Source organism: Pecten maximus, chromosome 1 (genome assembly GCF_902652985.1).
Source record: "Pecten maximus chromosome 1, xPecMax1.1, whole genome shotgun sequence".
Lineage (NCBI taxonomy): Eukaryota > Metazoa > Mollusca > Bivalvia > Pectinida > Pectinidae > Pecten > Pecten maximus.
Genome location: NC_047015.1, coordinates 52103423 through 52121858, shown reverse-complemented (window position 1 = coordinate 52121858; position 18436 = coordinate 52103423). Strand labels below are relative to the sequence as shown.

General features: G+C 33.8%; 2 protein-coding genes across 2 annotated transcripts; both read left to right on the top strand.

Moving 5' to 3' along the window:
• The first annotated feature begins 446 nt into the window (after positions 1–446).
• On the top strand, positions 447–4973 carry LOC117317563 (interferon-induced protein 44-like). Its single transcript, XM_033872428.1, has 6 exons — positions 447–978; positions 2515–2567; positions 2708–2905; positions 3224–3370; positions 3461–3632; positions 3776–4973. Exons 1-6 carry the CDS (start codon positions 447–449, stop codon positions 4084–4086), a joined length of 1413 nt encoding a protein of 470 aa, XP_033728319.1. The 3' UTR covers positions 4087–4973.
• A 4253-nt stretch (positions 4974–9226) lies between these two features.
• Positions 9227–14921, top strand: LOC117317466 (interferon-induced protein 44-like). Its single transcript, XM_033872313.1, has 6 exons — positions 9227–9758; positions 10406–10458; positions 10589–10786; positions 11197–11343; positions 11608–11779; positions 12757–14921. The coding sequence occupies exons 1-6, from the start codon at positions 9227–9229 to the stop codon at positions 13065–13067; spliced, it is 1413 nt and encodes a 470-aa protein (XP_033728204.1). The 3' UTR covers positions 13068–14921.
• Positions 14922–18436: the final 3515 nt, after the last annotated feature.

Below are 18436 nucleotides of genomic sequence, written 5' to 3'. Positions count from 1 at the left end.
GGTAAACAAATATATTTTTATTAATACATTACATCTCGCTCCGTAATATGTAAATATGTATATAGATAAAATAGGTAAATACGTAACCAATTACATGTGGATGTGGGTTAATATATTATATTACATTAGTGTGTAAAAAATCTGTAATTTTTGAGAACAGGTATACTTGAATTCGCAAGGATAATTTACCAGTTACAAAAATAAGTACAGAACAGAGAACAATACATGTAATAATGATTAAAGATCAATAGATTACTATTATGTTTATAGATGCAAAATAATACTATGTTTATACTAATCTTTAAGTCTTTGAACAATATGTGTAGTGGATATAAGAATTCAGAACAATAACAGGTGATATTGAAGGACCGGTTAACGTAATGTTTTCTGCTTTCAGTAGATGTTTCAATTATAAATGTACTCTATTCATTTGTAGTGAACAAACTATGTCGACACAGCTAACGCAGGCTCACAAGGACCAGCTGTCTAAATGGATAAAGCCTTCAAAAAGGCACAAGTTTACTTTACTCTACAAGATCAGTCGTGACGGATGTAACGCCGAAACTTTCCATAGTCACTGTGACAACAAGGGACCAACCGTCACCGTCCTGTACAATACTGACAACTCTGTGTACGGGGGTTACACCTCTGTAAGCTGGACGTCCAGTGATGGCTATATCAATGATGCGAAGGCATTTCTATTCCAATTGGAGTATAGTGGAACAGCCAAACCACAGAAGTTTCCTAACAAAACAAACGGCACAGACGCGATCTATGGATACGCCAATTATGGACCAATATTTGGGCGTGGTAATGACTTGTATTGCTTCAAGAAAAACGTAAATAGATCTGGTAATCATTTTGCATTGAACGGCTACGCCTCTGTTGGCAAAACGTACGACATGCAGGGTCAAGACTACAAAAGTGTGATGAACGGCCATCTGAAAGTCATAGATCTGGAGGTTTACAGCGTGGAAGGTAGGCGTCATTATACAGTTAATGTATGGGTTTGAGGGATATAGCAAGCTTCTGGTGTTCACCTCGGAAATATACATGGTCCCGGAACACCAGAAACATGCTTTATCACCCAACCCCATACTTTAACCCTTTTTTATACCCATACAAACTGGAGAAATTAGTTTAGTATATCTTTTTTTAAACCATAAGCTGTGAAAGAAGCTTCCATGTGATTGTCCCAGCCACCATTTTGATACACTGTAGCAAAAGGGCCGATTAATGATATACCCTTGCCTCAACATAATGCACTGATACTGCAATAGAGGCCTTCACTGTTTTCCTAGTGTTTTTAGAATCTTTTATGTCAAGTAGGGACCTTAAATCACTTTCATCTAGCTCTGACAATCTTGACAACGCCATTCTAGTTGATATGTCGTCTCCAAGACTAACACACAGGACTTAGCGTAGAAGAAAAGCGAGGTTTAACAAAAAGGAGGGAAGTAGTACATTGAACCAATTAACTTGAATATAGTGTAAATAAAGTAGAGATATGATACACTAAAATCAAATTTATTCTAATCTATTCTAATTTTTTCCTCGCCAAATTACATTTTTTTTCTATCCGTCCGTCAGGCCCCCGTCCGGCCATTAGTGTTTACTAACTAATTATAAGAAAACAATGCTTAACTGTCCGAATAAGTGGCATTGGATTTCACGTAAGAAGTAAGTTCTTTGAATAATTAAAAAAAACAAAAATTGTCACCGGGCAGCCATCTTTGATTTCAGATTTTGTTTTATTCTATCGGAATATTCTCTCAAAGATTCCACTTGTATGCTCTACTTGGTGTTTAATTGATCATAATTTACTTTTCCGAGGTATTATTTCACATTTCGAGATTATAATTTGCAAGAAGGACTAGAAGGATTAATCTCTAATGTCAGAGATCGACGGATCTATCTCATTTCTTTTTAAAATATCTTAAAAGAAGACTTTTGTTGAGTGCAGGAAACTGAAAATTAGACAGACACAAAAAAGGAAGAGAGAAAAATACGATAGTGGGCGGCATTTTGCATATGTTGTCTCTTAATAACATTGCATTGGTTTCATAACTGGTCGATGAGTGTAGGTAAACAACAATGACAACCTCAGTAGGATAATAACTGAAATAAACATTACGATTATACAAATACAAGAGGTATTTAACTATATACGTATCGGAGGGGTGGGGGGGGGGGGTGGGGGGGGGGGGGGGGGGGTGGGGGTGGGGGATGGGGCTATTGAGCTTTAGGATTTGTTCTGATACGATCATCGAGAATTAAAATTCAATGCAGGGAAACTTCCGTCCAGGTGAGCTGGTTGGTCATAAGATAGCTTGAACTATGAACAATTTCACCAACAACCTTCATGTACGTCACTTGTATCTAAGATCAAAGAAAAACAGCACTGTAACCCTCTTCATTTTACTTGCCGTTTCTAAGGTAATTATATATGAAATAAAATTGCCATTGTTTTCGATAAAAATATTAGGCTTCTATTTCATTTTTTCTCACATGCAGAGTACGTCCTGCTTAGCCAGCCCTGGGTACGGGATATTGATTGGAGTGCTACGGTAAGTCGGCCTAACAACTGATCCCACTATATTTGGAACGTTAAGTTAAGTTTGGTATAGAAGGACGTTATATCACATTAGTATACCACATAAGATGCATTGAACAGGTCAAGTATCAAACAGCATATACGTTCTTTCAGTTTGAAGAAACAATCAAGAACAAAGTGGCAAATTATAAGCCACTATCCGGATTGGACCTCAAGCAGGCGAGGATTCTATTGGTCGGACAGGTCGGGGCTGGAAAGTCGAGTTACTTCAACACCATCAACTCCATCTTCCGGGGACATATCAGCGGTCAGGCCAACGTCGGAAGTGCTGAGCACAGTCTTACAACATCCGTGAGCATTTGGTTTAGGCTAAATATTTAATAATTAATTACATTTTCATTGAAATTATGTCCCATTATAATTATACACGTACAAGTTTTAAACGAATGTAAATCAAATAATATATATACTTAAAAGTGTTTATCGAAATTAAAAGTTCAATAGTTCCATGCTTTTGATATATTTCTATCAAATTGATTGACTATCTTGGTTGATTTAAATGGCCTTTTTACGTTATTAACATTATTGGTGAACTTATGATCATCCCCACCCCTTGCAAAAAAAAAAAAAAAAAATTGATAGAGACTATCATATGTAATTGAATTATAGTACCGGATGTATGAAATACATGACGGATATGCCAGTCAAACCTTAAACTTCCGGTTTTGCGACACACGTGGTCTAAAAGAAGATCAAGGTCTGAATGATCAGGATGCTGGATATATACTTGATGGTCACGTGCCTGACAGATACAATGTAAGTGTTCAAAATAATTTAAGTTGAATATTACAACCAGTGTATGATTTAAAAGTGACCTTACGGTGACTTTAATCTTGTTGCCTACAGTTTAACCCGGCTATACCGTTCACCTCTGATGCTCAAGGATTCGTGAAAAAACCTACTTTCTCAGACAAAATCCACTGTGTGGCGTTTGTTATAGACGCTAGTACTGTCGACGTCATCCCCGAGGAAGTCTTGGAACGTATCAGAGCAATGCAAGTAGGAATGAATTATAGAGGTAAGTATGCCATCGTATTTGTGTATTCACCTGCATATTTCATAATACATTAGTTTCATACCGAAGTGTACAGTGGTCCGCTTAAGCTATATTAAGATGTCATCTGCCCCTCGTACATTATATACATTTTGTTTCATACACAGGGGTACCTCAAATGATACTCTTGACAAAAATCGACAAAATCTGTGAGGAAATATCCCATGACGTCAGCAAAGTATTCTTCAGTTCCGCGGTAAAAGAGTGTGTGGACAAAGTTGCCGTTTTGATGGGACTGCCAAGATCCCATGTACTTCCGGTAAAGAATTATGAATGTGAGGCTGAACTTGACCAGAACGTCAACATATTGTCACTTCGCAGCCTCGGTCGAATCTTGAATTTTGTTGACGACTTGTTGTTCAACAAACTTGACGAGATCGCAGCAGGCAAAATTGATGCTTTGAATACGAATGAATAGATAGGGCCAATGTAAGAAAAGGAAATCAGTTACACATGTTCATGTATTGTGGAGTTTCCGTGCGAATCTAATTGATTTAAAGAATTTGAATTAAGACATTAATATACAGAATGGTTGGCCGGAAACGGCCTGTTGCCCAATTCTTTTTTCTACACTTTATCATATTATAATGCACGTATTGATATTGATAACAATATACCGTGTGCAGTTTATTTTGAAATGAAAACCAACAAAGATAAAAGTTTCGATGAATTTGATGAAAATACCTGGCCATGTGATCATCGCGGATGTCTACTTCCGGACAAAATGGCCGCTTAATACAGGACGATACAACGATGAGGGCAGATGTTAGTGGCCGTTGGCCGCGTAAGACAGGTGTCCGCTTATTTAAGGTTCATTATATAGTGTTTTCCATAGGGCGGATCACAGACTGGCCGGTTAACGGAGAAATTTTGTTCATTTGATGTTAATGTGAAAAATGCAGGATTTGAAGATCTTACGTAAGCATTTGAAAATAAGTTCCTGTTGGATTGTATTCACTTATTTAAGACAAAGTTATCAAGGCGTGTTCCAGAGTATTACTTATTTAAAACAAAATAATAATTAGATATAATATTCGTATCTGATGAATACTGTATTGGAGTTAATTTGATGTTTGTACGGTTCCTATAACTTTTTGTCATATTAATGATTTTGATGTCCAATATATTCTAAACAGTTCTGATATTGAAGTATCATTTTTTTGAAGTACTGATTATGGCTAATTATGAAAGCGTATCCCCTCCAAAAACATCAATATTTATTTTTTGCTTGATTTCAGTCTTAATGTGCAAAATCATTGTAATATTGATCTCATTATTGAACATTAAAATTCTGCTGAAAGTGTAGTGCTGCTGTTGTCTACCAATATGGCCACAATTTGCAATTACTAGGGGTGATCCTTAGTATCATTATTCATGAAAAAACTTGTATAAATCCTTCTTACATTTTTCTTTAACGCTTTAAACTAAACCTGTATACATATTTTTTAGTTTGATTTGAACATATTTTATTGTTATAAACAAATGGATCGGGCACAAGTTATTACAACTTAGAAAAGCCCTCTCCACAAATATATGTTACAGAAAGTGTGATAACGACACAAAATGGTTACATTGATTTATATAGAAAGATAGCAAATAGTTGGGAGGGAAAAGGACAGATGTAAAGATATCAGGGTGAGAAGATGAAAATCGCTTCTTTTAATAATTTACTAAATTAATGTTCATGAATTATGTACACAAATTATTAATTGTTAAGCAAGAGTAATATTATATAATACGTGGCACTATCTAGCAACCCATTCAAAACATGTCACTTGTCGATTGTTCGTAGTAGACACAATCCATGGAACATTCTCGTATGTCAAGCTTTTCCTTCCTAGTTTTTTTTAGTTATAAAAGTATAGAAATATTACATAATATTATAGAAATACCAACCACCCTGTGAACTTAATGCTTATCTATAAACTTTTCAACGTTACTTTTATTGTGTAAACATCTGTTTTAAGGATTAATGGTATACAGACTATGCAGTTTTTATCTTTTTAAATTGTTTTTTAAACGAGGTTGAAATATTACAAACCTTTAAGACAATCTTATCCCGTATACAAATCTCATAACCGATATTCATTGTTATCATCTTTTATCATGTAGTTTTACTTTGTCATGTGATGAATCTTATGCCTATATAAAGAGTGTAAAACACCGTATAAAATAAATGATTAAATAACATACTCGATTCCCTGTTTCAAACACTTCAGTAAATTGTAGCCATTTGCGTGAGATCTGTCGTATTTCTATTTTCAACAGAAACAGCAGAATGAAATTCAAACATTTATTCAGATAATCAAATGAAAGCCTTACACATGATCCTCTTTATAATTGCATTTTCTTCAACATGTAGATAAAAACAAAAGTGTGAAAAAAAGAAACATTTCTCATAACTGAGAGATAAGTATGTTTTATTTTTTTTTTACAAAATACTCTTACTATACTTTCATTACGAATTCATAAAATCCCGATGATTTGTGTTTTCTGTTAAGATTAAAAAAACCTAAACGTGTCGAAAATATATATGGAGTGGGTATATACAGTATTTGAATTGATGAGAATGAACTTTATAGTTTAAAGGGACATCACGGTAAACCAATCTTTATTTTGTATTTTTTCATATTATTGGGTATATCTTTAAAAAAAAATATCCTTATGAACAATAACCATTCGAATTTGATGAAAGATGTACATAAAAACATCAATTATTAATTATAAAAAGGTTATCACAATTCGTTGATCAATAGTCTAAATATAAGTTAATTTTGTAAAAATACGATAAAATGGCAATGTGAATCGACTGCGGTTGAAAACGATAAAAGCTTCCGTAATGAAGAGAATAATAGGAAAATGGGTCAAACACAATCATAGAATTAAACTGGGGCAGCAGTACAATACAGTTTAAACATGAAAACAGCAGTAATACGGATGCTGCTTGTATTCTGCTTAATTGCTGGAAAGTAGGTCAGGACAATCTCGGTAATATTTACACAAACTCGGTAATAGTCACACAAACTCAGTTATATTTACACAAAGTCGGTAATAGTTACACAAACTCAGTAATATGTATACAGTCTGTACCAGTACATCGCTACTGTCACTTTACTATATGTACAGTGTTTACACTTATGTGCACATCAATATGTGTTCCGGAATATATACAGAACATGTAATTTAACATTTAAAACACTGTATAATATTGTTATCCAACTAACCCAGATGGAATATTTGTGTTGTCTCGATTTCAAAACTATCACGTGATGATTTAAAAATAATTTCTGCGCACTAAATTTAGAGGGGTATTCCCAACTAAATCAAGTGGTCAAGCTGGACATAGGGATCGACTGTGAACATTGGGACAGCACAGAAACATAACTGGAAAGGAACAAAACACGTACATTCAATGAAAATAACAACGTTTTTACCGTGATGTCCCTTTAATATCACTACTTTACCTCATTTCATCAATTCGATATATATTCAGTTAAAGTGTCGTAAAACGGGTACCGCTTTTGATATGCTTATTATAGTTTAATCCTAACGAGATCATGAAAGCGTTAAAATTATATTAACGCTTTACTATATTAACAAGCGTCCTAACAACTATCAGTATAACAAGTGTTTACCACTTGAAGATTTCACACGAGCATAATTTCTAGGAGAAACGTTAGATTGCCAGAAAATTGGGCAAAATATTATCATGGTCAACATATTTGGTCAAGGTGAATTTTCACACTATATGATGTAATTGTGCAGAAACCGGAAAAATGTTGAATGTGTTCCTTTATTGATATCGAACTTGGTTACCAAGCTACGATATCTATTCATATTTTTAGCCATTTTTTTCATGAAATTTTTGGTGATTCGTTGTTTCGTGTATCCATCTTTTTGACACAGCCATATGACAAACAGCACATATGACTGTTGATGACGTAATAACATGCATTTAACCAATATACAGAGTTGCATACAAGTAACCGTCTTATATCACAGTGTAGGGCATGTATGTGCAATGTGAAGCTTCAGAGAGCAGCAACTGTTTGTACATGTCGCCCAACACATGTATTTCTGAAAATGCTTGGTTGTACTTTCAATTACTAAAACTTAGATAACGAGAGGTAAAAATGCAAATTTCTGGAAATCAGACCACAAACAAACAAAGCAAACAGTATGTTATCTCAAATTATCAATGCAAAGTTATCTACATTGACCGGGGAATAGAGATAAACATAAATCACACATGCATGCATATACGCTTTAAATACACTCGGTTGCTGGTGAGTGAAGCAGGTGAATTTAAACATGTGTGTGTCGTGAGACCAATTGTACGACTACAGCTTTTGAATTCCTGTGTTGTGATTTCCGTTACTTATCAATATATCCAGAAGTAGAATAGAACAAAGTCCAGCTGATTGAGAAGGAAACTGTACTGAAGTAAGTATATGTTAATGATCATTCCCAGGAGAAACGATACACACACGTACAATCGGTTTAGAGAGAGAGAGAGAGAGAGAGAGAGAGAGAGAGAGAGAGAGAGAGAGAGAGAGAGAGAGAGAGACACACACACACAGACACACAGATAGAGACAAACAGAATAGACAGACAGAGACAAACAGAACATACAGACAGACAGACAGACAGACAGTGGTATACGTTATGCTTTGTCATTTCTTTTCCAAATTAGAGATAACTTGACTTCATACATATATAAGAGATCTCTATAACAGTAAATCAGACTTTCCTGATTTGCTTCAGTTCGTAACTTAAAGGGAAGTATTACATCATTGTTTGTCCAATATTTCGAGATAATCATGAATAATAAAAAATAGAACAAACAATAAAAAATGTCATGTATATATCCTAGCTAAATCTAATCCTGTCAGCTGCCTTAGGATATTATCAAATAGTTCCTTTTTTGAATATATCGAAATATTGGTTTAAAAACAATTATGTTTTACATCGAATACTTCGTGTTCCTTATGGTTTGATTGTGAGCGTGTAGATGTTTTAGTTTTCTTAAAATAAAAGAATGTATTAAAAGCGTTATCTTACTGATGATATTTTATTGTATTAAACCATGATGTAAACAAATGATCTTTATTTTATTGATACATTACATTTCGTTCCGTAATAAATAGAAACTAAATAATAACATGTGGATGAATTTCTAGGTGACGTAAACAAATTTAAATACATTGTAGAATATGGATTATAATGATCCGGTGTGTAAAATAATTCAATTTTTTGAGAAAAATCGCAAAGTTAAATTAAAATTTTTGAAGTACAAAACAGAGAACAATAATGATGATAAAAGGTCAATATATCGATATTATATTTATCGATGCCGGGTAATACTATGATTTTATATGCGGATTAATGCTATGTTTATAGATGCAGATTAATATTTGTAAAGATGCAATTATCGTTATGTATAACAGATATAAGATGTCAGACCAATAACTGGTGATATTTCAGGCTTATTTCATGTAAACCGTTTTCCAGCAGAGGGGATTCCAATTTTAAATGTCTTCTTTTGAAGTGAACAAAATATGTCGACGCTACTAAAGCAGGCTCACAAGGACCAGTTGTCTAAATGGATAACTCCATCAACAAGACATAAGTTTACGTTACTGTACAAGATCAACCTTGACGGATGTAACGCCCAGACCTTCCATAGTTATTGTGACTACAAGGGACCAACTGTCACCGTCCTGTACAACACTGACAACTCAGTGTATGGGGGATATACCGCTGCCAGCTGGAACTCAAATGGGGGCTTTATTACTGACGATCAGGCATTTCTATTTAAACTAGAATATAACGGTAAAGCACAACCAGTGAAATTTCCTATCCACACAGACGGCAACAACGCAATCTATGGACAGGATAATTATGGACCAACATTCGGAAGAGGTCATGACTTGAAGTGTTTCTGGGAAACTGTAAATAAAACAGGGACTTATTTCACACTAAATGGTGAAACTAATGTTGGGAATACGTACAACATGAAAGGACAGGACAAAAACAGTGTAATGAATGGCCATCTAAACGTCTTGGAACTGGAGGTTTACAGCGTGGAAGGTAGACGTGATATCAAAATAATATGTTTACCAAACAATGTGGTATGATTAGAAAAAAACAACGACATAATAGCCCAACCCTAATTCAAAATTCAAAAATTTAAACTTAAATTCGATTAAATGACGGCAAAATTTCAACAAAAATAGAAACTACGGGAAAACACTGCAATTGATCCTATCTATACATTATCTGCTTCAAACAATCGTTGTAGTCTACATGTTCAATAGAAACTTTGATATATAAGGAATATAATGATTTGTTATTGTGTTTAAAGACTTATAATTTGTTTCCATGTTTATCTTATTTATATGAAATCATTAATTCTAACATAAGCAAAAGCCCGAAACTTGGGATGTGAATATTCTGTTTAAAGACTTATAATTTGTTTCCATGTTTATCATATTTATATGAAATCATTAATTCTAACATGAGCAAAAGCCCGAAACTTGCGATGTGAATATCGTTTCGTAATAATAAAAAATACACAAAAAGATAACAAATTCATCTCATTGTTCATGATCAATAGATTTTCATTTAACGCTGAGATGCTTTTCTGAAGCAAATTCACAGAAAACTTAAATGGCTATTCTAAACGAGGAAAATGGTTTCTTTTTAACTTACTACTTTCATATTACTTTCTTGTGCAGAGTACAATTTGCTTGTAAAGCCCTGGGTAGAGAATGTTGACTGGAGTCGTAAGGTATGTCCTTTAGCCCTGTATATAGTAAACTCTGTGCTTGTTTTACTTGATATTGAATCAGTTTATCTTGCATTAAAATATATAAGCATCAGTTGTATTTTAACTAATCTAACGCTTTATTTTTGGTTAGTTTGAGAAGCAGATTAAGGATAACGTGGCAAGTTATAAACCGTTATCCGGACTGGACCTCCAGCAGGCGAGGATCCTGTTGGTCGGACAGGTTGGGGCTGGAAAGTCCAGCTACTTCAACACCATCAATTCCATCTTCCGGGGACATATCAGCGGACAGGCTAATGCAGGGAGTGCTGAACATAGTTTAACAACTTCTGTAAGCGTTTGGTTTTGTACGAAATCTAATCAAATAAGTTACAAGTACATTATTATTAGATTTCCATTCATTTTAATTACATTGACATAACATTATTATGGTAAAAGTGAATGAATAATTAGTAAAAATGCATCTGCATGTTTACGCAAATATTAAGCCATAGTTTAAATTCTAGACCACATGCATTGTATACCTGTTTGATATGCCTCTTCCAGTAGCAAACAAATTATGTCTGATACAAATTGTATCTGCATCGTATGAAACAAGATGTGTTTCCGCAAATAATTACACATGCGCTTATTTTTTCTCCTCAATGTTCTTTTAGTTATTCATAATTTCATTAGGGAAAAAATGAGAGTATTTTGAGTAATCGTTAACAAGGTCTGATATATTTTGTATTCGAAATGTAGTACCGGATGTATGAAATACACGACGGATATGCCAGTAGAACATTCAACTTCCGGTTGTGCGACACACGTGGTCTAGAAGAGGATCAAGGTCTGAATGATCAAGATGTTGGATACATACTTGATGGTCACGTGCCTGACAGATACAATGTAAGAGCTTACAAGGTTATAAACACGTCCTTCCTTCATTTGAATCTTTATTTAATGATCATGCACATTTGGTTTCTTTTTTCATTCTTTTTAAAACGTAAGAAAGCATTTATGTTTTAACCGCCAACTTTGATGTACATCAATGATATAAAAAAGAATATACATGTAACAGCAAGTCATCTAACACGATAATATGATTATAAGGGGTAAACATTATGTATAATGGTTGTCATATAAATAAATTGCTCATTTAATTACCTTCAGTTCAATCCGGCTATACCACTTTCGCCTGACGCCGAAGGATTCGTGAAAACCCCTGCATTCTCCGACAAAATTCACTGTGTGGCTTTTGTAATAGACGCTAGTACAATTGACGTCATCCCCGAGAAAGTCTGGGAAAGAATCAAAGCCATGCAACCAAGGATGAACTATAAAGGTAAGTATACAAAGACAAAATAACTTGATATATAAAAGAAGGTTCTCATCCTTCCGGAATACCTTGCCTAATTAGCCTGTACTTTTTCAAAGTTCTTATTGTATTTTCTATCTCAACATATCATCAGATTTGTGTCCAACGTAAACCGAGGACATTTAATATATCTTTAAGCTATTGTAAACAAATATCCAATGTATTACCAATAAAAGTTCAGGCTTGCAATGCTTTATTGCAACGTCACAATAAAAAAAGCATCGGTTTGTTAGGTCGCGATTGACAAATTGCTTTCATTTTTTACACTCGACCTGATTTCTGATGTGTGTAGAATGTGTGCCCACCTACAATCTACTCAATAGAATCCATATACAGCAATCATCAGTAACCATATTTTGTCAATCATCTTTTGCAGAGTTTCAATTAATCTTGATACATGAAGGTCTGTAATGTGTTAGCATTGGGTAATTGATATTCAACATACCCTAAAAACTATAAAAAAAATCGTCCTCAAAAACAAGCTTATCCTGAAAAAGATAGATCGTATTTTCTTACAAGCAAAACTGACCTGAAAATACGCCTTCTTTGAAATTAATCCTTTCCTGAAAAAAGACAAAATTTAATGTTAAGATTACGTATTGTCTGATTGTCTGATTCGTGTACATTGTGATTCCATTGTAATTGTTTCAGTTTTTACTCAATTGCAAAAACATTATCATAATGACAGCTCATACTTATCATCGGTCTGCATATAGGTAATTGATACTTAACCGACCGTGAGACTTGTGGATTTGTTATATTGAACAAAATAAGTTATAATGATTGCTTACCATATTAACTGCATCAATGGTTGATTCATTCGGAAATAAGCTTTGCCTGAAAAATAAACCTGTAATAGCTTACTATGAAAGGAAATAAGCCGAGTCAGGTTTATGAGCTTATTGGATATGTTCTAATTGCTTAGTTGCTCTTTTCTGTCACAGGAATTCCGCAGGTGGTACTTTTGACAAAAATCGACAGAATTTGTGAGGATATATCCGATGACGTTAGCAAAGTATTCTTCAGTCCTGCGATGAAAGAATGTGTGGATAAGATTGCTCTTATGATGGGTCTGCCAAGATCTCATGTACTTCCGGTGAAGAATTACGAAAACGAGATCGGCCTTAACCAGAATGTCACCATCTTGTCACTACTCAGCCTCAGACGAATTTTGAATTTTGTCGACGACTTCTTGTTCAACAAAGTTGACGAGATCTCTGCCGGCAAAATGCAAGCGGTCAAAATCAGTGATTAAAACATATTTTGTTGAGGAAAAGCCAATAAACTTTATATATACATAGTCGCATAGATTCTGTTTATATTAAGGGAGAAAAATGTTTGTGCATGGCACGTTCTTGCAATACAGATTGCTTTTGCTTTCTTTCATTATTAATGTAATAATTTTCAATATCTTATTGAAGAACTACCATGATCTACTTGTTATTGTTCAAAGTTCTGCGGAATAGATTTTCCCTGACATGAGTTTTATGAAGTAAATGACAAATTGTAAATATCATCAAAACGTTTCCTAATGCTTATTTAAATAGTGTGAACAAAATAATCAGTATAAGTAATAAGCCTTAAATATGTTGTTCTACTATTAGACTGTGTTGTCTATTCGATAACTTAAATCATACACATACATATTATGAATAAACCATTTAATCGTTGCGCGAGGGCATGATTCATATATGAGGATGACATAAACGTCACAACATTAGCGGTCCTCAAACGTTGGAATATCTGGGCAACACAATATTTTGCATTGGAAAATAAATTAAACAGGTAAACTAAATGCCGAAAAACGAAATAAAACTACATGCTTTAATCTGTTTGGCCCTTGTAAAACTTGTAAGCGGTAATCGGTGTCATGTGTGTGGAAATCCGGAGGGAAAGCAAGAAATCAACAATGGTCTAAAATGTTAAACTACTTAAAATGTTAAACTAAATACAGAAAGGGTAAAATTACTCAATACTTCAATATTGAAGAATATATGCATATTACGTAGTTGAAAATATGATGAAATTTCTGTGAGAACAGTGCAACTATTCCAAAGAAATTAAACGTGACAGTCAGGATAATTCAAGTTCATCAAACACAGCTCTAGGAACATAATACATTGTTCCGTAAAATCATACATACATGTATATGCAGGATCCCATTTTTTGATAGATTAACATATTTTATCAGGGGAGATCTTCTTTCCATCAGCTTTTTCCTAGATCCCACATTTATCTGTTTATTTTTATAACACGCATCCCAGGGTTTTGCATAAGTCTTGATCATAAATCACAATATATTGAAAATATATTATTTTTCAATGTGAATCACATGAATTTACGTCATAAATAAATGTAACTTTTGCTATCAACTGTCCTATAAAATAGGTACGTACTTAGTAATTATTTATTCATACTCTTTTTTATTGTTAGCACATTCCTTTTACAGATTAATGGTAGGCTCAATTTTTTCGTTGATGTAAAAGTATAATTTATATTTGTAATATATTTTCCTCATCAACATTTATGGTGTAAGAACATCCGTTTATGTACAAATTATAGTGTTAAAAGTATGTTCTATAATATATTTTAATTATATTCTATCATTTGAGTAAATCTCATGACGAAAATTTCAATGCAGAATGGCCAATACTAACTTTCAATGTTCACGTCATCCTGCAATACAACATGATGCCCAGTTCTGTGAGGTGTTTAAACATTGTGATCAGGGAGGATTGCTCCACAGTTTCTGAATGCATAGATAATATATATGAATCAGACTCTTCTACTTCTACAATATAAACGTTTGTTTGCTTTACATATATGCCTAGTATAAGTCTAGAAAATTATTTCAGCAGTATTTGAAATAATAAGAACAAAACGATATCATTTTAATATGTAACTGTTAATTTTCTGTGCTTCGATATAACAGATGGCAAAAATTTGCTAGAAAGAACAGGAATGCAGTAAGTGATGAGTCTACAATATCTTTAACTATAATTTCACGTTATTTCAGGAGGAAATATGATATATTCGTTAAGATATTAACAGCTATTTTGAATTAATGCGTTGATATTTATTTGCTTTATTACATTATTAATAAAACCAATTTGGGAAATAAAGTGTTTGTTTTTTCTTTTGCATTTCTATTGCTTATCTTATTTTGCTACCGTACTTGTCTCCTGTCTCGAAACTGAATGAATTTCACTTATACACGTTAAGGAAATTATCAAACATGCATATGCTACAACTTATAGATTTTTTTTTCTACTCGACACCCCTCTAGATTGGTCGTTCATTATTCAGCAGTGTATCAGGAATTCAACAGTGATTCAGGAAAACAACAGTGTATTAGGAAATGAACAGTTTATCATGAAAGGAAATCAACAGTGTAATAGGAATGCCAGTGTTGTATTTTTACTTTCGATTTCATTATACCCACATTGATGAGGAATTTCTACACTGATCATGTAGCTAAAGACGAAATATACAATAGACACAGCCAGGGTACAGATCACTCCAATTACAGGGGCATGTCTAGATTTATATCTAAAAACAAAATAGTCAGAAATACCTATATATATTGACAATATATATAATTGTCAAGTAGTAATAACGACAGTACAGACAAATATATATATATATATAGGTATTTCTGACTATTTGTTTAATATAAATCTAGACATGCCCTTGTGCTCCAATAGCAAATACAACCAGATTCCATCAAAACATTCCAATCCCTAACCTTGGTATAAAGTAACTTTAAGATAGGATGTCGCTTAACATCTTTCTAAACCGCTGGATAATATCAAATTATTGACCCTGGATATTATATAATTAAATAAAGTAAAATATTGTATGGCGGGTAATTTAAACGTTGGTAAGATTTTGCAGTTTAAAGTTAAACAAAAACAAGAGTCATGTATGATTTAATTATTGTCCATTTTAAAATCGTCATTTCAGAAATGAATATTTAAACTACCTAGTTTTCATTATGAATATATTTATCAAAACCTTAATGCATTCTTAATTATGAAGTAAGACAGTCCAGTCCCATTTCCATAGTTGTGAATACTCTTTCATAGATAAGGCATAAATTAAGCACATACACAGCTATTGAATAAATAGAAAAAAAATATTCAGTTGATAACACTCATGATACAACGCCTACATTTCTACATTACACCGCAGGATTACGGGTACACCATGGACATAGGCATACATAGCAACCGATAAGGACATGCTATGTACACTGCAATGTCCAAGCTGTCACTTGATGTAGATACTATTGATTTTATTTCTTTTTAAATGGAAAGAGAGCAGTTTGTCTTTATCTTATATCTAACGCCTATTTCCCCCTTGTCTTTCCGCAGCTTCCTCCGATGATCAGTCAGCACTATTTAGTTTCTAACATTAAGTTATTACTCTAATTGTATTAACATCTATTGTAGTTATATAACTTGGTCTGATAAACTAATTACTGTACAACATGAAATGTTCGAGAGTATTTCTTTCATGGATTCAAGATAATCTGTTTCTTTCATATCATAGAATACCTAGAATACCTCATATAAGTTTATTAATATTATAGATTAACATCTGAATGCGTTGTATTTCTATTTTCATTTTATTGTATCATGCACAGTGATAGAGAGTATGTATGCGTACAGAGCATTACTGTGATTCAATGTATGCTGCATAGTAACTGGTATATCAATCCAAGTTATGACTTCAACCCGTAGCTTTAGTGATTACATGTTCTAATTGATTCGATATTCAAGGACTTGTTCCTGTTACATGTATCATGATTTCCTTGACAGACGGACACATTAACAACATAAAGGTTCGAAGAGCTTTTGGTTCGGTTTATTTTCCTTAACGTCCTATTAACAGCTATGTTCATTTAAGGACGTGCCTCGTTTTGGAGGTGGAGGAAAACCGGAGAAATCCACCGGCCTACGGTCAGTACCGGGCAAATGCCCCACCTGGGTTTCAAACTCGTAACCCAGAGGTGGAGGGCTAGTGATAAAGTGTCGGGACGGCCACCGCAGCCCCTTCAGAAGGAGATGCAGGTGGAATAAGACTATGGGGAAGTTTTAAGTTGACAGCATGATTTCGTTCATTTCGAAATGTTCTATTTCCTAGTGCGACATGCTATGAAGTCAGACGTGTATCGTTGTCACCTCACATATTTATTTATAGATAATGTGTTTCAACCCGGGCCCGACCTTGATCTGTATTGTGGGCCTTGTCTTCAACGCACAAGACGCCTTCCCCCTCCTACAGCCTGAAGTATTTTTTAAATTATTTCCAGGGGATTTAAATAGAACTAAGTTTGACTGTACTTAGACGTGGCATGCATACTAATAATTATCAAGCCCTGAAACGAAATCAAATTATGTGGAACATAAAACATGTTATATTGTGCAAATTTGGAACAGAATTTCATGACTGCTTGTTTTTTTGTTTTTTGCTTTTTATTTCGTTTGTATTCCATTTTCATGTTCTCGAATGACTCATTGGTGTTATGATTCAATACTTTATAATAAAAATGACAAAGGAATAGCACAATCAATATTTGTAAGAGTTTTGAAATTAGATATTCAAAGCCGTTTAAGTTTTGCTATCTTGATTGAAAGATAAGGTGCATTGTACTTTGATAATTTCAACAGGATTGATATTGTGTCTGAAACGTGACCTTTGTAATACGTTACCATTTAAAGGAGCGAAACATACTGGCTTTGCTTTATACTGAATATGAATACTGTGAACAGAGTAACAGACGAAGTACAAATGTATTTAGTGTACGTGCAAATCAGCCATCTATTCTAATTGATAACGTTATTAGTCAATTTCTTTACTGGAACGATAATGATAGCTCTGTTTAAATGTATCCTCTATTTATTATTGTAAAACAAAATGAATCAACTTATAATAAGCACGTCTATTGGCCCGAATGAATGCGCTCGAGTGGTGTTGTGGAGGGAAACCGGAGTACCCGGGGAAAACCCACATGGTCGGGCAGGTGACCCGTACCTTTGCATGTCCAAATATTTCAATGAATCGAAGAGGAATTCTAGAAAGACTTCAACTGACATGTAATTTTAAGATAAAAAAAGGAGAAAGCTTTTTAGATAGAAGAGGAAAGATGAGACCAACATTTTATTCACCTTTAAATGATCAAGGGACCAGGGCAAACATGTACAATTCTTACGCCCTACCTGTAGGGCATATGCATGTCAGAATTTGTCAAGAAATACGGTTTAATCGGATAGAGAAAAGTAAAAATAAAGATGAGAATTGTAAGCATCAAAGAGTTCAGACTTGGCTATGTATATCTTTTTATGTGATAGAAACCTACGCATTGGCACTGTACCGTGCAACCGATTTTGGCCTCCTTCCATTTTGAATTTTTTTACCTAGCCAATCACAATATTGCATGAAATATCACAGGAATGCAAAGAAAAGTATTGTACATGCTAAAAAAAAGAGTAATTTCAATATCCATCTCGTTGGTTTAGATATCTAAAATGATATCCTCGCTAGGTGATGAGAAGCAGAAAGATGCCTATGACAAAATCTTATTATAAATTCATTATCCATAATATTATTGTTTAATTCAGT

Bases quoted from the DNA above. Each gene is read 5' to 3' on its own strand.
- LOC117317563 (XM_033872428.1), top strand. From the start codon at position 447: ATGTCGACACAGCTAACGCAGGCTCACAAGGACCAGCTGTCTAAATGG. The intron at 979-2,514 runs GTAGGCGTCATT...TCTCACATGCAG, and splicing joins GGAGGTTTACAGCGTGGAAG to AGTACGTCCTGCTTAGCCAG. The intron at 3,633-3,775 runs GTAAGTATGCCA...TTTCATACACAG, and splicing joins AGTAGGAATGAATTATAGAG to GGGTACCTCAAATGATACTC.
- LOC117317466 (XM_033872313.1), top strand. From the start codon at position 9,227: ATGTCGACGCTACTAAAGCAGGCTCACAAGGACCAGTTGTCTAAATGG. The intron at 10,459-10,588 runs GTATGTCCTTTA...ATTTTTGGTTAG, and splicing joins ATGTTGACTGGAGTCGTAAG to TTTGAGAAGCAGATTAAGGA. The intron at 11,780-12,756 runs GTAAGTATACAA...TTTCTGTCACAG, and splicing joins ACCAAGGATGAACTATAAAG to GAATTCCGCAGGTGGTACTT.